This window comes from Rattus rattus, chromosome 1 (genome assembly GCF_011064425.1).
Source record: "Rattus rattus isolate New Zealand chromosome 1, Rrattus_CSIRO_v1, whole genome shotgun sequence".
NCBI classification, from domain to species: Eukaryota; Metazoa; Chordata; class Mammalia; order Rodentia; family Muridae; genus Rattus; species Rattus rattus.
This window is the reverse complement of record NC_046154.1, coordinates 70464141-70487220: the sequence shown is the minus strand read 5'-3', so window position 1 is coordinate 70487220 and position 23080 is coordinate 70464141. Positions and strand designations below refer to the sequence as shown.

Sequence of the window (23080 nt, the reverse complement as noted above, 5' to 3'; positions counted from 1 at the left end):
GAGGGAGAAACTGGGGGAGACTCTCCCAGTCAACCTCCAAGCAATCACCCCGAGGAGCACAGGCTGACCAGCTTACAGTGCTATTACAATCAGCAGTCCGAATGGCCCTGGGCAATGGGCTTGACCTGAGTCATTTCCTCATTTATGACAGGACAGTTGTTATAAGTAAGAAGAAGAGACAGATAGTGGCAGAGGAGGTGGTGGAAGAGGGCCATTAGGCCTGGCCCAGAAGACATTTGTAGAAGGGTCTAGTTCTATGTCTCCCCTAAGACAGGAAAATGATAGCACAGAATACATAATAACCAATCTTCCTCCCTTCCCCAATGGACCAACCAAAGTGAAGACAGTTCCTCTGCTCTGAACGCTATACTTACCATGCCTCTTGCAGGCTTGCTGAACTAATGAAATATTTCTAGCATCCCTCTCCAGCTAAGAACTCAAAGGCACCATCACCAAAGATCTAGGGCAGCACAGATTTCAAGCATTTGTGTCCCGTATAAGGATGCTCATAAAAGTAGCCTGTACTTTATATAGCTGAAAAGCTCACCACAGCTCTAATGAAATAACTTGGTAACTAGTTTTTAACTGCGTCCTTTGTCTGCTTAAAATACCTGTTCCAGAAGTCCAAATACAGTTGTTTTCTTCAGCATCAAATCTCCAAAACTTAAAAAAAAAGCTTTGCAACAAACATAAACATTTGTGAATGGATGGAGGATGGATAGATGGAGGATGGATGGAGGATGGATGGAGGATGGATGGATGGAGGATGGATGGATGGAGGATGGAGGATGGAGGATGGATGGATGGAGGAGGATGGAGGATGGATGGATGGAGGAGGATGGATGGATGGAGGAGGATGGAGGATGGATGGATGGATGGAGGATGTATGGATGGAGGGTGGATGGATGGAGGATGGATGGATGGATGGAGGATGGATGGATGGAGGGTGGATGGATGGATGGAGGATGGACGGATGGATGGATGATGGATGATGGATGGATGGATGGATGGATGGAGGATGGAGGGAGGAGGATGGATGGATGGAGGATGGATGGATGGAGGGTGGATGGATGGAGGGGAGGATGGATGGATGGAGGATGGAGGATGGATGGATGGAGGAGGATGGAGGATGGATGGAGGATGGATGGATGGAGGAGGATGGATGGATGGATGGAGGATGGAGGAGGATGGATGGATGGAGGATGGAGGATGGATGGATGGAGATGGATGGATGGAGGAGGATGGAGGATGGATGGAGGATGGATGGATGGATGGATGGATGGATGGATGGAGGATGGAGGATGGATGGATGGATGGATGGATGGATGGAGGGATGGATGGATGGAGGGTGGATGGATGGATGGAGGATGGATGGATGGAGGGTGGATGGATGGATGGATGGATGGATGGATGATGGGTGAATGGATGGGTGGGGGGATGGATGGATGGATGGAGGATGGGCGATGGATAGATGGATGGTTGGATAATGGGTGGAGGATGGATGGAGGATGGATGGAGAGATGGGTGAATAGATGGATGGATGGATGATGGAGGGATGGAGGAGGGATGGATGATGGATGGATGGAGGATGGATGGATGGAGGGATGGATGGAGGGTGGATGGATGGAGGATGGATGGATGGATGGATGGATGGATGGATGGAGGGGATGGATGGATGGAGGGATGGATGGATGGAGGATGGAGGATGGAGGGATGGAGGATGGAAGATGGAGGGATGGAGGTAGGGAGGAGGGGGGGAGGATGGAGGATGGAGGATGGAGGGATGGAGGGACGGAGGGATGGAGGATGGAGGATGGAGGGTGGATGGATGGAGGATGGAGGATGGAGGATGGAGGATGGAGGGATGGAGGATGGAGGGATGGAGGATGGAGGATGGAGGATGGAGGGATGGAGGATGGAGGATGGAGGATGGAGGATGGAGGATGGAGGATGGAGGATGGAGGGATGGGGGATGGAGGATGGAGGATGGAGGATGGAGGATGGAGGATGGAGGATGGAGGATGGAGGATGGAGGATGGAGGATGGAGGATGGAGGATGGAGGGATGGAGGATGGAGGATGGAGGATGGAGGATGGATGGATGGATGGATGGATGGAGGATGGAGGATGGATGGAGGATGGAGGATGGAGGATGGATGGAGGATGGAGGATGGAGGAGGATGGAGGATGGAGGATGGAGGATGGATGGAGGATGGAGGATGGATGGATAGAGGATGGATGGATGGAGGGTGGAGGATGGAGGATGGATGGAGGATGGAGGAGGGAGGATGGATGGAGGATGGATGGATAGAGGATGGATGGATGGAGGTGGATGGATGGAGGATGGATGGATGGAGGATGGATGGATGGAGAATGGATGGATGGATTGATGGAGGGTAGATGGACAGATGAATGAATGAATAAATGAATGAATGAATGTTCTTTGCTATTTTAAAGGTAGAGTGTCGCGGGGTTGGGGATTTAGCTCAGTGGTAGAGCGCTTGCCTAGGAAGCGCAAGGCCCTGGGTTCGGTCCCCAGCTCCGAAAAAAAGAACCAAAAAAAAAAAAAAAAAGGTAGAGTGTCCTAAACTTAGCAACCCTTCCTAACTAAATTCAAGTTGCTGCATTTAGGAATGACAAAATGTTTAAAAATAAAAACAGCAGATGTTTGATCTCTAGGTGGCAGGGATTTTTTTTTTCTTTTTTTAAAAAATCCTGTATTTATTTTTAGTCGCAGGAAATCAACCAAATCCTGGCACTCAAAAAGCTCCTCTATTATGTCAGCCTAAGTCAGGCATATTACATGTACAAAGACTGCTACCAGTTGGTGTTAAAGTATTTTAACTCCCAACCTCTGAATATATCAGTCCTAAAAACCACTTTAACGTGGTTTTAGGACACACGGAGGCTATCGATGGCCAACTGATACAAATCAGTTCACACGCCCAATCAAGAACATGTGGGGACACAAGAGGAATCCAAAACCAACAGAATGCTCAGGATGCATTCACCAGCCCAGCAAAGAAACGGTTGCACTCTGATGAGTTCCAGAGGGGAAAGTGGGGCACGATGACTCAGGACAGATGTCCTGAGTTCAGGATCTGCGTCACACAGACACACAAGTCAGAGTGATTGCGGTGCACAACTTTAAAAGGTCATGAAGCAGAGCTCACTTTCCGGGGCTCACATTTGTTCTGATCTGCTGAAGAAACAAGATGAAGCCAATACCACCCAGTAGGAGGCGAAGGCTAGGACAAGGGTGCAGGCTATTTTAAACGAACATCACTTTATTCATCTTTAAAGTCTTCATTACCACAGCAAGATAAAACAAAATGCTAGGAAGAAGGCAGCAGAGGACCTGAGACAAACACAACTGAACCTCCCCCAGCTGCTATTGTTCTGCTGTGGGAGGCTCGGGAGCCCCAGGGCACACCTTGCAGCATTGGTCAGCCAGCCACGGTCAGCCACAGCACCGGCATGGGGACGACCACAGCCTCTGCAGCGCAAGCAGGCGCACAGACACAGACATGCGGCTTTCTGCAATTACAGCACTCGCCCTCAGGAAGACTCAAAGAAGGGAGGGGGCGTGAGAAGACCCGGCAAGCCTGACAGGAAGCTGCTAAGAGGACAATGTCATCTAACAAAACCTGCAGGTCTCCAATGAAGCCGAACTCTTTCATTTTTTTCCCCAAAGCTTTCCTTAAATAAATCCTCACAGACTTAAAAGAGGACCTTGCAATCATGTCCCCCTAGAACTGCTAAATAAATACAGCATACTCACAGGCTAATGGCAGCAGTAACTTCAGAGGAAAGAACACGTTCCACTGTGAAGATGTCTCTCTCTCTCTCCTACCAGATCTTTTTTAAAAAAACAACTGAAAGAGGAGTCCTTCCTTAATATAAAACCAAAAGAAATCTTCACCGTCTGCTTCGTTCCCCGGTCTCCAAAGAGACTTTCAATGGCCAGACCTGGCAGTGGAGTTACCGAGGCATCAGCCAGCCTCCCGGAGCACTGCAGGGGTGAATTTAAGACCTGTCAGTGACAGTGGCAGCTACACTCACTACTGAGGCGGCTGCTTCCGCAGGAAGGGATGCTGGGAGATTTTCTTTCCCAATCCCTGCCATAGCCTAGTCCTAATCCATCACTGTTTAATTATCCTAGAAGAGCAGGCAAGGCAGGTACAGACCAACTGGGCTGATAAAAACCACAGGACTTCAGTGACTTCTCACCTAACCTAGGCATTTCTCCATCTATCAAGGAATAGCCCAGATTACTTTAAGAAAAATGTGGGAACAGGTTTGACTTACATATCCATGGACTTTCTTAAAAGACAACTGAGGGGTACGGAACAATGAAAAATCAGTTTCTCTAGAATTTTCAGTCTAGATATTTCAGTGACAAACACCTACCACATGGTTGCTGGAAAGGCCAATTTTCACTTGGTATCTAATAAATATTATTTCAAATGTGTTTGCATTTAGAGTTGTGGGGGCTTTTTGTTTTTCGGGTTTTTTTGTTTGTTTGTTTGTTTGTTTTGTTTTGTTGTTGTTGCTTTATTTTTGTGTTCTGATTGTTGACATAGTATCTTACTCTGTAGCCCAGGCTAGCCTGAACTCAGGATCCTTCTGCCTCCTTTCCCCAAATGCTAGGCTTATATAGGCATGCATTACCGAACCCAGCTCTTAAAGTAGATTTGGCTAATCCAAATCCAAAACCATCATCCTTTAAGAACTCTACTCCAGAGAGCCAAAGTAAGCAAGCCTCTGAAGCTGGCCTAGGCTGGCTTGGTTTGGAGAGCTAAGGGTCTGGGAAGTAAGGCCTTCTGTAACTTGGTTTCATCTAACGAAGGCTCCGCTCACAGCAGAACTAAAACGGTCTTCCTAGGGGAACCACTATTTTTTCTGATTATAAAAGTATCTGGATGTGGGGTTGCAGGAGAGGTGGAGGCTGGAGAATCAGGATTTTAAAGCCAGTCTCAGCTACATGGTGAACTCCAGGACGACCTAGGCTCTATAAGAAACTGCCTCGGGAAAGAAAAAGTTACCATCAAGTAAAATAAACCTGTTTCCAGATTGTAAATAACTAGAAAAAGATTAAACCAGATGCAATCCCATAACCCAGAGATAATCACTGCAATGTTTTTTCACAATATTTGTAACCTGGAGCACTCTCTCCTTCCTGTCACATGGCCAGGACTTAACCATTCTGTTTTCTTCTTTGATACCATTGCTCTTCATGCAATGTATTAGCTTCATGTTCAGGACTTCTCCAGGGATGGCAAGAACAAATGTCTAGTCATCCCACGTAAGAAACTGAGGACGAAACAAACCAGTCCAGCCAAGTCTTGCTTGATGACCAAATTGGTTCCCTAGGGTCACACACACAGACTCCAAGGTAGTTACCCCTAACAGCTCTGCCCAGTGTGGGTAAAAACTCAGGGTGACTGTCTAAGAGTCCTGACCAACCTGAAGGCAGCGATGCCTCCTCTTCCTCCAGCAACTGTGTTCTGCTCTACGACTTAGGAAGGGGCTTTGTGAACCTCCCAGCTGTCACGACCTGTTCTCAGAATCAGTTTTCTGGTCAGCTTCCTTTCTCCCTAGATACACAGCATCTCTTCATAAGAAATATAACCATTTGCCCATATGTGACCTATGGCTAACCTCCTGTTCACCTGTGTATTATGTGTCGGAGAAGAGGAACACACAGGTACTACAGCCATATGAAGGTCTGGGAACGACCTTTAAGAGGTAGTTCTCTCCTACCATGTGAGTCCAAGGTTGAGTCAGGGTAGTCAGGGTTTGCAGCAAGCACCTTTATCCACTGAGCCATCTTGCTGGCCCAACCACTCAAACTTCTAAAAATGCTCACTAGAGTTAGAACACATAATAACAGTTTGTGCACCTACTAAGGGTTATATGGTGTGGTGAGCAGAGCAAACACAACTGCTCTCCTGGAGTTCTATACAGAGAAACTATATATTCACCAGATGCAATCAACTCTGTGCTATCTAAAAGAACTACAGACACCAAGGAGCACATCAGAGACCTGCTCTTGTGAGGGTTAACATGAAGGGGTGGGGGTGGGTGCAGCAATCCAACTGCAAAATTCTAAGTAGAGTGTAACTCACACCTTCACTTGTCATCATCATTAATATCTCAACTAATACTTCTTTTTCCTAAACTAAAACTTAAATGTATGTTTCAACTGTATTTTATGAATATAATGTATGTGAGAATAATTGATATGTATATACGTAAAGCATACTTCTTTACCCAATGAGGACAGAACCGTTTGCCTGTGTTTACTCATAACTTTATACAGTAGACTTCCCAGTACTTTTTCTCTGGTGTTACAAGCCCACCCACCCCATGTGTTTGCACCCTTCGCCCAGCAGTGCTGACACCGAGACTCGGTTGGAGGAGGATGTCAGGGAGGGTGCGGTGGTTTGAGGGAGAAAGTTGCCAGGTGGAGGCGCTGTTTGAAGAGACTAGGAAGGTATGACCGGCCAGCTATCTGCTACAGTGCCGTGCCTTTCACACCATTACAGACTTCCCCTTTGAAGGGTAAGCCAAAATAACTCTTCTGTAAGTACCCTTAGTATGTATTTTATCACACAACAAAAAGAAACTAAGGGAAGCCTAGAGACTTCCTGGAACTTTTATCTATGTACAACCAGCTTTGGTCCCCAAACTAGGTTAAGGCCCTGTGGTACAGAGAATGTGCTCAACAGATGTCCTGTTAAGCCTAGAGTGTCTTATAAATTCATAAAATTAGTGTGGGAGAAGAGGTGGTGGAGGAGGAGCAGGAGGAAGAACAGAAGGAGGAGCAGGAGGAGGAGCAGGGGCAGGGAGGTGGCACCAGCACCCCACCAGGTAAAGCGGGCATTCTCTTATCCATGGTCTGATGGGGTGGATCTCAGAAATGGGGAAACATGCAAAACTAAGCTCTTTTTCTCTTGTTTGTTAAATGTAGAATTTTTTTCTTCTATGAAAATGTATTTTAATATTAGAGCCACTCTCCAGCTACATAAAATAATCAGAATATCTCACATCTTGGGTGGTATAATGGTTCTATAGAAAGAGCAGTGCTTTCTCTCTATCTATTGCATGTTGACTGATTTTATCTGTGAAGTCTGTTTTATATCTAAGTTAACAAAATACTTTCAAATCAGTTACTTCATAGGGTAAAGGTACGTATTAGAAAATAATTCTTACATGGATGTATGTGGAAAGGCATAACAATACCATTGTACTGAAGCCACCAGAGGACACACTGAAAGCTCAGGTGTCCCTTCAAACAGGTAAGCGAGGGATTAACTTTCTTAAAAAAATTACACCAAATCATACATTCTTCTGGACATTTTCTTTTAGACAGGGCCACAGTTTTTAAATGCCAAATACTCCCTTAATTGATGGGAGGGCTGACCCGCAGAACTTTTCATCAAGTACTCAAAGCACAGGTAAGGCTGCCAGAGTAGACAGAAACCAAGTTTCTGCCTGACACGTGCGGGACACAACACTGGAAGGGCATCTACTGGCACTGCAGGCAAAGTCAGAGCATTGTGACTACAGGTGAGAACTGCTGTGTTAAACACGTCTGACTACAGGTGAGAACTGCTGTGTTAAACACGTCTGTCCTGAGCAACAAAGCAAATCACATGGCACGGAAGTGAGAGTCATGTAAGTCCCCTGCTAACACTTCAGTTGCCAGCAACTGTGACTTTCTAATTCGTTAGTGGCTATTAAATGTGTATGATACACAATACTAAATTACACACAGTAAAATGTCGCTCAGCCCTGTATCTCTACGCCTTTGCAGAGTTCTACACATGCTATTCTATGAACACAGAAGACGAGAAGAAGAAGAGACGGCAGGAGAGGAAGAGTTAGACACTGATTAACTTTCAAAATATCGATGGGGACACATTTCAAAAGATGAAATTCTCAAGTACCTGCTTTTAAATGTTTTATTCGTCTTTTTTTTTCCCGGAGTTGAGGACTGAACCCAGAGCCTTGACCTTGCTAGGTAAGCGCTCTACCACTGAGCTAAGTCCCCAACCCCTTATTAGTCATTTTAAGTGACTGTTTTGTCAAAGGAAGAAAGAAAAGGATGGCACGTCAGGGGGAAAGGCAGTGGGGACGACAGGGGAGGGAAAGATGCAATAAACTCATCCTACACTCAATTGGCAGGTCATTTACACAAAGCTCAAATAAAAATCGAGTCAGTCAGCGGTTGAGAAATGGCGGAAATGATTCCTTTAGCACTGGGTAGGTTTGCGTTGCCAGATTAAGCACTAGTGAATTATCAATGTAAGCTGACAAACCTAGCCAGCCACAGCCATTTGGTGAAGAAGCACACACTGTAAAGCCTTTAGTCAGTCTTTGAACTGGCAGGAATTTGTTATTTCTATGTGCATCAGTGTTTTGCTGCATGTATGGCTGGTGCCCATGAAGCCGGAACTCTGAGGGCATTAGAGCATGTGGCACTGAAGGTACAGATGATTCTGAGCTGCAGAGTGGTTGCTGGGAAGCGAACCCAGGTCCTCTGTAAGAACAGTTTACTCTTTTAACAACTTAACTATCTCTTGGCTGAATTTTTTTTATATGCTGCAAATCTTTATATTCTCTTTTGAGTATATTTTCTCAAGAGTGCATGCTTCAGTCTGAGTATCTGTGGACCTCCAAAATTCCTCTGCTGGACCTTAGTCCTCAGGAGCCAGGGTAGAAGGCTCCTGCAATTAGGTCGTAAGAGCTCCACTCTCACAGATGGCCTCACTTCCTGCCTTAGGATTTCATTGCTGTGACAAGACATCACGAACAAGGCAGCGTTTATAAAGGACGACATTTAATTGGGGCTGGCTTACAGTTTCAGAGGTTCAGTCCATTATCCTCATGGCAGGAAGCATGGCAGTGCCCAGGCAGACATGGTGCTGGAGAAGCTAAGCATTCTACATCTTGATCCAAAGGCAGCCAGAGAGACTCTCTCCTGCAGGGGGCCAGAGAGAGACTCTCTCCTGCAGGCGGCCAGAAAGAGAGTCTCTCCTGCAGGGGGCCAGAGAGAGAGTCTCTCCTGCAGGGGGCCAGAGAGAGAGTCTCTCCTGCAGGGGGCCAGAGGGTCTCTTCCACACTGGGCAGAACTTAAGCATAGGATGAGTCCCCAAAGCCCACCTATGCAGTGAAACACTTCCTCCAACAAGGCCACACCTACTCCAACAAAGTCATACCTCCTACGAGTGATACTTCCCATGGGCCGAGCATATTCAATCCACCACACCGCCCTTACAAAATGATTGGTTTGCCTCTGCCCTACAAAAAGACAAAGGCTTCTCGCTTGGATCCCCAGGGTCACCAAAGGCACTGTGAGAGCCTGGCCCCTTTGCCTGAACCTTGTGTGCTCCTTTACTTCCAGCCACTGCTCACCTTTGCACTGCCATGGCCTTCATCACTGAAGGAGTGTCTGGTGAGCCAAGCCAGTACCAAGAAATACTAATACCTTTACACAGCGATTTGCCAACATTTACCCTTAAAGCCGTAGAATAGACAAAATAATACATTGCCACCAACTGACCACCAAGTGAGGGAGGAAATGGCCACATGCTATCCCACAGTCATCTACACTTTAGTTGAAACATTCAGGCAGGGGTGAGAAAGGAAAGATGTCCACAAAATATTTTTATTTCCATTGTAAGTTTCTAATTACCTGACTTAAAAAACACCTATTTCACCCCTCCAAGCATGGAGAATTCTCAGAAGTTCTTATACATCCATCAGCATTCCTGCATCCTCAGGATCCCACTAAACAACTACAAACTCCTACACCAGGATTCATTCAACTCCTACCAGGGTGCTATGGCATGAGAAGCCATTGCTGAAAACCATTAAACCCACGACTGTTCTAACAGTCTGAAGACAAACGTGCCACATCCCCTAGATTCTTTCTAACTACCATAAGAAGAAAGTTTGCATTAACCATTGACTTCCCAGATAGAATCTCTGTCCTACTGTCCACTGTGGATATGGGGAAAAGTCAATCCAAACTGTCAAAGAGGGAGGCCCCCAAATGCCTAGTCCATTCCACTACTCAATGACAAGACCCCTCTGTCACTCAACAGGACTTATGTCAACAGCCCCGTGTCTTCTCCACACCCACTGCTGCATGCTTGTAGACATATGTATGTGTGTTCAGGACAACTTTCAGGAGTGTGGTTGCTGATGAATGAACTCAGGTCAACAGGCCTGGCGGCAAATGTCCTTATTCACAACCATCTCTAACCCCAAAGACTTTTCTTCAAGATAGCTTTTTGTAACCCAGCTTGTTACAAGGCCAAGGATGATCTTGGACGTAATCTCTTGAGTCGTGGAATTACTCAATTGGGCTATATCCCAGCCCGGAACACTTTATGTACTCTTCTGTGCCACGTCAAGGTTACTTATGAACACTATTTCAGTAACACATAAGCGTATGTGCACAGACTGGAAAGAACGGCTTGTCATGAGTGAGCCAAGGAGCACATGCCAACACAAAACGGTTCAACCGAGAGACAATCTCACAAGAGAGCTCAGGGGGAGCTAGCTGTGTGTAACACGCGTAGCAGATCTCCACAAGTTACGAGATAGGTTTAACTGACCAGACCTCCCTAAAAGCTTGCCTCCTCATGCCACACAAGTCACAAAACTCATGAACACTTTAAATTTATTCAAATGACACAGTCCATGTGCGCTACTTTTCATCAGGCCAGCCAAGACTACATAGTGAGATCTTTTCTCAAAAAATAGATTATATTAGACAGACAAACAGACAGTGTTAGAATAGCCTAAGGAGAAATACTGTCTAAATATAACATGATATGATAGTTGGGATGACAAAAGAAGGGACCCTAAGGGAAATCTAAAAAAGTAAGAACAATGGACAGACTGCAGTCAGTGTAAGTGGTCAGTGTTGGCTTCCTGCTATGTAACAAATTCTGAAACTCAAGCAACTTCAGTAAGAAAAGGGTATTTGGGCTCACGCTTTGCAGGCTTACTTCACATGTGGTCTGCCTCATTACCTTGGGGTCTGTGGCAAGGCAGCACATCTGAGCAGAGGGAGGCCATTCAACTTGTGGGAGCTAGGAGGCAAAAAAGGAAGGGGGAGGGTGGAGTCCCCTAATTTCCTTTGTCAGCACACTGCCAATGACCTAAAGCCTACTACTGTGCACCAGCTCTTAAAATTTCCCAGTATTTGGCAAGAGCACAAGGCTGAGAACAAAGCCCACACAATAAGCCGAATAGGGAACTGTCTTAGTTAGGGTTGTACTGCTGTGAAGATACACCAAGACCAAGGCAACTCTTATAAGGACAGCATTTAATTGGGGCTGGCTTACAGGTTCAGAGAGCTTCAGTCCAGTAGCATCAAGGTGAGAGCATGGCAGCATCCAGGCAGGCATGGTACAGGCGGAGCTTAGAGTTCTACACCTTCATCTGAAGGCTGCTAGTGGAAGAATGATTTCCAGGCAGCTAGGATGAGGGTCTTAAAGCCCACGCCCACAGTGACACACCTACTCCAACAAGGCTGCACCTCCAAATAGTGCCATTCACTGGGCGGAGCATATACAAACCCTCACAGGGACATTCCCGATCTGAACTCTAGCAAGGTCCATGTTACTCAGTGTGGGAACTATAAAGTGCTGGTTAATAAATGACTGACAAGGAAGCCAGTGCAGGGTGCGTGGGAGCTCACTTTGCTCCTTTCACAGGAAATCAACTCTGAAGCCATTCCTAAATGAAAAGGCTTTCCCACCACTCACTATGATTAAAGTGGGTTTTTCTGCTCATTTGCTCTTATTTGTTTTTTAGTCTCATGGGCACTAAACAACAACGAAAACATTAAAACCTGTGAACAAAATAACCATTTACAGTTCTAACATAAAAGTATTAGTACAGTACAGCAAATGGAAGGTTAGGATGTATACAATTTAAGATCCATATGAACATAAGAGATGCCCAAGCTGGTGGTAATGCCTGTAACCCCAGCACTCAAAAGGCTGTGACAGAAAGATCGAGAGTTAGAAGCCAGCCAGCTCCACACAAGGCTGTCTCTAAACAGTAATGACAACAAAAGTAAACAGATGCAAAGAAGGTACATAAATGTCTTATACGTGGGCACTAAGACAGGTATCGTTTAAGGAGTGGATGACGGCAACTTTTAGGTCCACTTGGCAGAAGCTAGAGTCATCTAAAAGGAGGAAACCTCAACTGAGGAAATGCCTCATAGCGTTGGGCGGCAGACAAGCCTGTAAGGCATTTTCTTAATTAGTGGTGGTGGGGAGGGCCCAGCGCACTGTGGGTGGTGCCATCCGTGGGCAGGTAGTCCTGGGTTCTATAAGGAAGCAGGCAGAGCAAGCTATGGGGAGCAAGGCAGTAGTAAGCTAGCACCCCTCCATGGCCTGGGTCAGTTCCTGCCTCAAGGTTCCTGCTGTGTTTGAGTTCTTGTCCTGCCGTCCGTCCCTCAGTGATGGACCTTAGCTGAAATGAACCTGTGGGCTGTTGTCTGTACACAGGTGAGGTCAGGTGAGATCTTCATTAGTCAGGTAAGGCTAGAGCCTGTGACTGGGCATCAGAAAAAGGAGGCAGAGTCGAAAGTTTTAGAGGGGACAGAGATAGACAGACAGGCAGACTGACAGAGAGACAGGAGATGGGAGACAGAGAGGAGGAGACAAGATGGAACCTGTGGCAGAGGATGATCAGTCAGAACCGCACAGTCCTAGGAGCCATAAGTAACTGGGGATTTCACAGATAGATAACTGAGTAATGTAGGGCACATCTGTCCAATCCAGGTGTGCGGCTTGGATCTATTTCAATTGGGTTTTAAGTTCTTGGGTGGGCATTTGGGGGGTTGAAGGTTTACTGTTATAAATCGGGCTGGTAAATTGCGAGCTTCTGGAGTTTTCATTTACTGGGCTATGGGGATTTGTGTGAGCGGCAGCCAGCTTTCTGCCAGCTAGCCACTTAGGGTGGTTGGCCTGGGAAGATAGGGGCAGCCCGCAGAGACCATGGGAGCGGGCGAGACCACCAGGCGGGTGCCTAGCCGGCCATAGCGTGGACTGTCTTTTTAATAATTACACACTACATGAACCCTTTCCTCTACACTTTGCATTGCTCATGGTGTTTCATGACAGTACTAGTAACCCTAACCAGGACAATCTAGTGTGACTACCCTTCCGGTCTCTGTGGTGGTAATACTGAAGCCTACATCACTCACATAGGACTGGTACCCACATGAACAGAAGATACACTTTTGAAAGCACTAGGGATTGAAGTGTATGCTCTCCCAGTGGGAGACAGCATGGCCTCACTAGAACCCAGTCACACTGGCACCTTTGTCGCAGACTCTCAGACTAAGTTTCTGGTGCTTAAGCCATGTAGTGGGTTGTGTTACGTTGTTACGAAGTTCAAGCTAATTACCAGGCTGCCATTTCAAGATATGTAAGAGCAGTAAGCATACCCTTGGAGGCCAACAATCCTATATCTGAGTTCTTAGTTATTTCCAAACAATTCCAACATGTGACAGAGTTATATATATGAAAACATGCATCACTTGAACACTTTTAGTGCTGCCAAGATGGCTCAGTGGTTAAGAGCTCTTCTAGGGGACCCAGGTTCAATTCCCAGCGCCCACACTGCCACTCAAAACTATCCATAATTTCAGTTCCAGAGGACTCGATGTCCTCTTTTTAAAACTGTAGGGATTCTTGCGTGTGTCTGGGTTTTCAAGACAGAGTTTCCCTGTGTAACCCTGGCCATCCTTGAACTCAATCTGTAGACCAGGCTGGCCTCAAACCCAGGGAGGGATTCACCTGCCTCTGCCTCCCAAGTGCTAGGATTAATGTCCTGTGCCACCACCTCCCAGTTTTAAAAAAAAATTTTTTTTTTAAACCGTTAACAGCTTAAATGCTTAACAATGGACAGGTGACTAGCTACAGTATCCTACTTGATCTAATACTATTCAATCATCTTAAATTATTACAAAAACCACTCAGGCTTAAACATGTAGTTAAAATTAAATACTAAGCAAAAGCAACAATCTATATAAAACTAATTATGTAAATAATATGGACAAATGTTTAGAACATTCACTATAAATAAAGTAATTTGCTGGGAAGCATTCTTTTTTTTTTTTTATTTAACAATGCAAGAATTAAATATGGTGGAGAATGTTTGATAGATCCTAAGTGTAATTACATCCTAACTTTTTCGTTATAGACTGATGACATTTTTCCAGACAGTGGCCACCACTACTCTCAAAAAAACTAAGAATGAAATACTGAGATTTGTATGCACAAGAAGCATCAAAATACGATACATTTTTTGTTTGGTTTTTGTTTTTGTTTTTCAAGAGAGGTGTTTTCTATGTAGCCCTGTCCATCCTGGAACTTGATATGTAGACTAGGCTGATCTTATTAAACTCACAGAGAACCACCTGCCTCAGCCTCCTGAGTGCTGAGATTAAAGGCAAGGACAACCACTGCCTGGCTTCACATTTTTTTTTAATTATGTTATTACTTACCTAGAGATGGTCTCCAAGGCATCTTCAAAGATGTCCTGGAAAAGAGTAAAAAATACAGTGAGTTTCTCAAGAATGAAGACTTTCAGGTATGAAAAAGAATGAGTCTACGCATGGGGAAGTGGGGTGGAAGGGATCAGCAGGGAGCGCAGTAACAACCCCACTAGAGTACCACTCACAGTGAATTTAAGTGAGATTTCTTTCTGCTTTTACTGTGACTGCGACTGGTAAAAACACTCAGCCTGAAGTCAAAGTCACCGGCTTCAAGAGTGCGGCTTCTTGGATGTAAGGGTGATCTGGCTGTGACAGCTGTCACCCCACTGATCGCCAGGGTTCATCTGGCTGATCTGGCTGGCTAGGCGGGGTCCCCTTCCTCCCTCACCGCTCTGCTCCACGTGAGTCCCTTCTGAAGTGCCCCCCATGAAGAGGATGACCTTCAGGAGACAGACCTTCAGCCCAGAGTATATGAGCAGCTGCGCTCCCCTGCTCAAACGTCCAGACAAGCTCTCGAGTGCCGCTTCTTTCACTCCTCGGTTTCATTCACCCCCGACAAAGAACATCCCATGAGTAACAGGACATGCCCACACCAGCCTTGGCTTTCCCTGGCCTTTACCTCAAACCTACCCACCAATCTTATGATCCTGAGCTAGGCTTGCCACCATCACCATGCTGTGCTGCAAGCCAGTCGCCTGCTCAAAAGCATCATTCTGTCCTAGTCAGGGTTTCTAATGCTGTGGTAAACACCATGACCAAGCAACTTGTTCAGCTGACACCTCCATACCACTGTTCATCATTGAAGGAAATCAGGACAGGAACTCGCACAGGCCAGGAACAGGGAAGTGGGAGCTGACATGGTGGCCATGGAGGGGTGCTGCCTACCAGCTTGCTCCCCATGGCTTGCTCAGCCTGTTTGAACCCAGGACCACCAGCCCAGGAATAGTACCACCCGTAATGGGCTGGGCCCTCCCCCATCAATCACTAATTAGGTAAATGCTCTACAGGCTTGCCTACAACCCATTATGGAGGCTTTTTTTTTATTTAATTGAGTATCCCTCCTCTCTCATGACTGGCTTGTGTCAAAGTTTCATAAAACTAGTCAAAATAGAGGCTAAAGAGATGGCTCAGCAGTTAAGAGCACTGACTGCTCTTCCAGAGGACCTGAGTTCAATTCCCAGCAACCACATGGTGGCTCACAACCATCGGTAATGTAATTTAATGCCCTCTTCTGCTATGTCTGAAGACAGCAACAGTGTACTCATGTTAAAAAAAAAAAAAAATCTTAAAAAAAAAAGTAACTAGCCAGCATACTCATATTCTCTCTCCTTCCCTCCTTCCTTCCTATCCCCACCCCCCATCTCACAAGCACAATACACTCCACACTCAGACGCACACAGAACTCACACGTGCTCCCTATCTCCCAGTAGCAGGAGAGCCATGCACGCTCCTTTCCCCTTCATAGGTACACACGTGCCCTGCTCTTCTCTAGATCCCTTACAAGCTTTCACTGTACCCAGCCCAGCTCCTTGCCGCAGCCTTCAGAGCCCCGCACCTGCCTCTAAGCCTCCAGCCTGCCCCTCACCCTCTTCAGCTTCGGGTCTTCTTGTCTGCGCCTCTAACGCCTTGCTCATTTATGTCTCCCACCAGCGTGGCCCTGCTTGACCCAGGCTGACTCCCAGCTACCTCAGAATGCCATTTCCTCAAGGTCGGGACTTTAATTACACTAATTAATGTCACTAAGAATAGCAACTTATAATTTCTCATTATCTGTCTTATTTTGTCCACAATACTTATAATCTATAATCATCTTCCTTGTTTACCTAGCAAATAACTAGGTAATTGTAAGAAGTAAAATAATTGTAAGAAGGAGAAAATATCACAGTCTCACTCCTTGGGATTTAAATACCGCATTAAGGTCAGAAACACCAGGGACTGCCAGCTGGTGATTGGCAGGGTGGGACCCCGGCTGAGCTTACCACGCAAGCCTCATAACCTGGGTTCAATTCCCTGAACCCATAAAAGGCAGAAGGAGAGAAAACAACTCAGACGCCGATCTTTGACACCCTGCGCAAACAGACGCCCTGCTCACACACACAACACTACCAACAGCAAAGGGGGTATGGGGCTTGTGGAAGCCCACTAAGAGACGACACTTCTTCCTGGTAAAGCATGCCTATAGTGTGTTTTCTTTTGTTTCCATGTGCGTTATCAGCTCTGTTCTGTGACTTTTGGTGAAAAGAATGGGACCTGTGTTGCACCCCTGGCCCTGGTGGTAACATGCTACCAGGTAATATCATAAGATCACAAAGAAATACTATTTTCCCTTCCCTTTAAGGGCTGTGGACCTGTCCATCACTTGGACAAGGAAAGACCCTCAGGAAATCTGTCCACTACTCCTGAAAGATAAAGAAGAGTGTGGAGCCTCAGAGATGCTCAGCTGTCAAGAGCACCCTCGGAGCGTCACTCTGGCCAAGGACCTGAGTTTGGTCCTCAGCATCTGCATCAGGGAACTCACAATCACCTGTAACTCCAGCTCCAAGGGTTCCAACACCCGCTGTGAGCCTCTGTGGGCACCTTGAACTCACGTGTGCATACACAGAGAGATTCACAAATAAAAATAGACCTTTCCTTTAAAAAATTTTTTTAATGGGAGTAACAACTCAGATATGTACTTTCTGAGCCAGGAGCACATCTCAGTGCAACTACAACAGACGCACGCTGCTCGCTATGCCTGCCTGAGGCTCCAAGTTCTATCTCATGACCATAGCCTCCGTCTCCTTTCCAGATATCAGCCCAAAATCCTAAATCAGCTTGACTGATGCTCTGGGCAAGCCACACTCTGAACACACACCAAACTCTATTCTCCCATTAATGTGCTTGCCAGCATTCTGGCCTTAACTCAACAAGCTTTTCTGCTTCTTACCCACCTACCCCCGACTGGCAGCCCTGCCCTGTTTTTGCCATTTGTTTTTGTTTGTTTGCTTTCCCTCTCAAACTCCAACAAAACTATTCTCTGGTTTTCTTCTAGGTCATCTTAAATTCTATTATCTAATATAAGAGCATTATTATATAAACGAGTTCTAGGTCAGCCAGGGCTATGTAGCAAAATTCTGTCTCAAAAAATAAAGAAAACGGGCTGGAGAGATGGCTCAGCGGTTAAGAGCACTGACTGCTCTTCCAGAGGTCCTGAGTTCAATTCCCAGCAACCACATGGTGGCTCACAACCATCTGAATGGGATCTGATACCCTCTTCTGGTGTGTCTGAAGACAGCTACAGTGTACTCATAAAATAAATAAACCTTTAAAAAATAAAATGAGGGGTTGGGGATTTAGCTCAGGGGTAGAGTGCTTGCCTAGCAAGCGCAAGGCCCTGGGTTCGGTCCCCAGCTCCGAAAAAAAAAAAAAAAAAATGAAATAAAGAAAACTATCAAAGCAAATCCCATGTGAACCTGAACTGAACCACAGAGCTCTTAATCAAAAGCTATGAAAGCTAACACTGCAGAGACCACCTCCAAATCCCCACCTGTAATCGCTCCTAGGTCTGTCGGTTCACAAAATACAACCTTCTCCAGGTTTCAAAGGCTACTACAAACTTCACTCTCAATTAGAGCAGACTAACAGGAAGAGAAGGAAAAAAGTATGCAGCATAGTTGATCCTCTGACCAAGGTCTTTAAATCCAACTCTTATGGGGGGGAGGGGTAATTTTTCAGTTAATAAAAACAGGCTTCAGAAAATTTTAAATTCATGTGTGGTGGCAGACATTTCTAATCCCAGCCCTCAAGAGACTGAGGTAGGAAGCCTGAAGATTCAAGACCTAAATGGGCTGCAAAGCTTCCTTCCAACACCAAAATGCTCTTTAAAACAGAATTCTAATCATGGAACAGTGACGTCACCTACCTGAAGACAGTTTGTCTTGGGCATTTTTTTAAAGATTCATTTATTTTTAATGTATATAAGTACATTGTAGCTGTCGTCAGACACACCAGAAGAGGGCATCAAATGACTGTGAGCCACCACGTGGTTGCTGGGAATTGAACTCAGGACCTCTGGAAGAGCTGCCAATGCTCTTAAGCTCTGAGCCATCTCTCCAGCCCACGACTTGGACATTTGTAACTGAATATAATTTCACACATTCTTCAAAGGTGACCTTACTGTTCTCTAGTTACCCTCCAGAAAGTGCTCCCTTGTTACCTAGAGGAAGTTCTGTGGAGTTGGTTTGGTTTGATTTTGAAACAAGGTTTCACCCTGGCTGACCTAACATTTACTGTGCAGACCAGGCTGGCCTCAAACTCAGAAATTAAAAGCCACTATGTCTAGAACTCTGGAGCTCAAGGGACCTGCCCACGAGGCCATCCTTTCAGCCTCCTAAATGCTGAGACTACAAACATTGGGTGAAAGGCTATTGATACTTAAAGCTTCATTTTTACAACTAACATAAAACAGTTTTTAAAACCCACAGATATGAGAGTCAAAGTCTGGGGTGGTAGGTTAAGTCATCCCTGTGGGAATGATTTAATTGAACACTTTCTCTAAGTGGATGAACTACAAACAGACGTGGTAGCACATGCATCTAATCCCAGCACTCAGGAGGCAGGGGCAGTTGGATCTCTGTGCGTTCCAAGCCAACCTGGGCTATACAGCGAGGACAGCCAGGGCTCTGCAGAGAGAGCCTATCTCAAAAAGCTATTTAAAAAAAAGAACTATTAAAAAATTCAAATAAATGAGTTAAATGAGTTCATTTTTCCTAAGCAACTGCTTCACTCTGAGGAGTTGTATTTTACTCAGATGATTCAGTTATCTAAGCAGCGCAGACATGATTCACACACTATTATCATGAAGATCTTCATTTTTTAAAAAGAAGTCAAAGCACAAAAAAAGCTTTTCCTGTTTCCTTCACCGTAGCAAACCCTTTCCACCCACTGCACCTGGAGGCAAGGGTGAACATCACAACACCTACAGAGTCAGGGCCCACGGGCAATCTCAGCAGGATGGTATGACCCCACCCACACACCCACCCCGCCTCCTACAGGTCTGTGCAGGGTCCCATGCTATAACATCTATGGGGCACTAACACTATAAGTAGATATGCATTAATCACTTATTTATACTGCCAGTAGAGGGTGGTGGAAAATTCTAGTTAGCTTGGGAGATAGACCTGTCTGGGTGTGAACCCTGACCTGAAGCGAGTCTAGCCCTTTAATCCTTCATTTCCTGGTGCTGTGCCGGGAATTTCATCCCACTCCCAGGAGTTCTGTGAGGATTTTGGTGACACCATGCATGGAGAACAGGCCTGACTCAGAGCAAGCTCCACCATGAGAGATTCATCCTCAGAAATGAGACGAGCCAACTGACTCTGAAGACAAAGCTAGAGTCCCTCATCAGACCCAAGATTCTGAGCCTGAAAAGGAGGAAAAAAATCAGATGATGGAATATCTGTAGCAAACAGACTCCCAAATGTTTGCTGCTGTCTCCTTTCCCTTCTTAGATGCCTTCACCTCAGAATCTTTCACGTGCATTCCCTTTTTACACAGCTGACTTCTGGCATGGAAAGTCTAACTCGGGCCGATTCACAGGACCTCAGCACGTCAGTGAGCAGTGTGACCTTGGCCGACACACGCAATCTTTTTAGGATCCAGCCTCGAGAGTAAAGCTGAGAGATTGGCACACGTTCAAAGTCATAAACTTTGAACATTAAATTAAAAACAATTAAAAAAATAAAAAGGACCTCCTCGAACGTGCAGTCAAGTCTCCAGGCTTCTGGGAGTGAGTGGGTTTCAGTGCCACCAAGCAAAGGAAGCCTTCCACAGAAAGGTTCCTGGGAAACACCAACGGAATTACCAACAAGCACAGGGAAGTGAAGAGACGATAAACCAGCCACCAGGTGGCACTGTCAGGAAGAGCAGGACAGTGAGGCATTAGCTCCCATGGCCCACAGATTACTGTGTTAAAATTGAACATTAGGGGTTGGGGATTTAGCTCAGTGGTAGAGCGCTTGCCTAGTAAGCGCAAGGCCCTGGGTTCGGTTCTCAGCTCCGAATAAAAGAAAAAAGAAAAGTGAACGTTAACTGTATGAGGGAGGAGATGCTGTAGCAGAAGAGAGAAGGTCTAAGGACTTTAAAAAAACCCACTCACAATCAAAATTGCTGCAAAGCAATACTCTAAACTGCCAAGACAGAGCACACACAGAGACCCCACAGCGCAGTGAGTATGTATGGACATAAAATGTGCTCTACCCCTGGGGAGGAGATGATGATTATGGCCACACATGAAATTATCAAAGAGCACATAAAAGATATTCTAAAAGATATGCTCTTCAGTGCACTGAATAAAGTACATTTGCAAAAGGTCTTTTTCAGTTGTATATACTGAATTTATTTAGCAAAGGTAAGCAAATTGTTTTACTTTCATTGATATTAGCTAAATTTTTGTTTTGTTTTGTTTTCCAAGACAAGGTTTCTCTGTGTATAGCTTTGGCTCTCGTGGAACTCACTCTTGTAGACCTGACGGGCCTCGAGCTCACACAGATCTGACTGTCTATGCTTCCTGATTAAAGGCATGTGCTGCCACCGCCCAGCTTGTCTTTATGACTGTAAAATAAAGCTTGCAAGTCACTTCTTATATCAACACCGGTCTTCCAGTGCCATACCTACGCATGGTTCATAGGCCAGGGCCTACTATTTGTGTAGGAGTGGGAGGTAAGGGAATAATTTCACACAAAGAGAACAACAAGCCAAACCGAAGACTTAGTATTCTAAACTATCTGACTCTGAAACTATCGCTAACTCAAGTATTTTTAAATTAAAAGAAACAAGAGCTCACACCACAATAATGTTTCAGTTTCATACTATTAAAATATGGCTCAGTGAGTAAAGGTGCTTGATTTGCTGCCAAGCCTGAGTTCAATTCCCAGGCCCCATATGGTAAAACAAAACAAAAAGAGAGACTCCTGTAAGCTGTCCTCTGGCCTCCAAAATCATGCCATGGCATGAAGGTGCACACAAATGAGGACGTAGTGTGTGTGTGTGTGTGTGTGTGTGTGTGTGTGTGTGTGTGTGTGTAATAAAAATATTCATACAGAATGATCCCTCTGTCAGCATACACTGTCTTAAGAAAAACCAGATCAAGTGAGCTAGTTCAGTGGCGTGGGTGGGAACCGATCCTGTCCCTCTCTGGCTGCCCATGAATCTCCTCAGTCCACGGCTTCTGGTGCGGATGCAGGCAGAGAAAGGCTCAGCCTCTCTGGGGCAGGCTGGCCACTAGGAATTTGATCATGTTCCAGGGAGTATACGGACAATACGAAATGAACTTTTCTTATTTTTTTTTTTTCTGGTTCTTTTTTTCAGAGCTGGGGATCGAACCCAGGGCCTTGCGCTTCCTAGGCAAGCGCTCTACCACTGAGCTAAATCCCCAACCGAAATGAACTTTTCTTATTTTTCCCCCTTTCTTCTTCTTTTTTAAAAGTGGGGTGGGGCTTAATGTGGGAGGGTGGACAGGGGAGGACTGGGACAGACGCATGATGTGAGATTCGCAAATAATCAATAAAAATTAAAATATAAAAGAAAACAGATCAAGTGATCTTCCATAGATAAACTATGGCACAATGGGGTCACTCAGTTCTCTCCAGTTGTTACATAAAAAAATGAGAGTAGAACTATTTCTAAGACCTATTAAGTGAAAACTCCAGGTCTGGAAAAGACAGCTCGGCATTCCATCTATACTGGTAAGGCAGCCCTGTGAGCGTGGTGATCAATGACACTAGGAGGTACAGTGGGTTCCTTCTGACGTAGGTGGGAAAAGACTGTAAACTTCTGAGTGATGTAAAGTTTACAACAAGCACCCCTATGTCTCTCACACAGAGCATGAACAATCTGAACACTAAGAAGGGACACTGTTCCTTTAGGAAGCAGATCCAGCACAGGCACAGTAAGGCCAGAGAACACTGCCGCTCACTCTGTTCCTTCCCATTCTGGCATAGATAGATAGATAGATAGATAGATAGATAGATAGATAGATAGATAGATAGATAGAGCGAGCAAAGCAAGCAAGCATTATTTGGAAAGATCTGCAAACTTACACACTAGTCACCAGTTTACTGGCACAAGGTGTGCATGCCTGTGTACCACTTACCCAATTCTCCTATCTTTGACACTTTGCCTCACTGGTTTCATAACCTGTTCTTCCTTCTCTCCCAACTCCTTTCCCTTGCTTCCTGTCTAGCTATCCACACGGTTTATTTTTCTGAAGCATCTGACAGTAAGATGTGACGTACTTACAGGTGAGTGTGGTTTACTTACAGCCTGGCCTGTGTTTACCTTTCAGGCAGCCTGGTTCTGTAAATTAGACTACACTTCATGCCAGTTACTATGTGTCCGCTGATCCATCTCCAAAGCGCTTTAATCCTGCAGCACAGGCTCTGGGCTAGAGCCAGCTACTGCACTGGGCACTCAGGCCTCTCCTGCCTTCATTAATCTTGAATTTTTATACCATTATCTTTTAGAAAACTGACAGCTTCCTTTTCTTCTCTCCTTTTCACAGCATTCA

General features: G+C 45.5%; 1 protein-coding gene across 2 annotated transcripts in view; it reads right to left on the bottom strand.

The window, feature by feature from the left end:
- Ttc39b (tetratricopeptide repeat domain 39B) overlaps positions 1–23080 on the bottom strand; it is a 93233-nt gene that overhangs the window by 53373 nt on the left and 16780 nt on the right. The window contains exon 2 of one of the 2 annotated variants that reach the window (XM_032902353.1): positions 14545–14579. In XM_032902353.1, coding sequence (XP_032758244.1) covers positions 14545–14579 — 35 coding nt within the window. Of the gene's footprint in view, positions 1–3780; positions 3973–14544; positions 14580–23080 lie in introns of those variants that run through there. The other variant, XM_032902359.1, reaches the window with a different exon arrangement.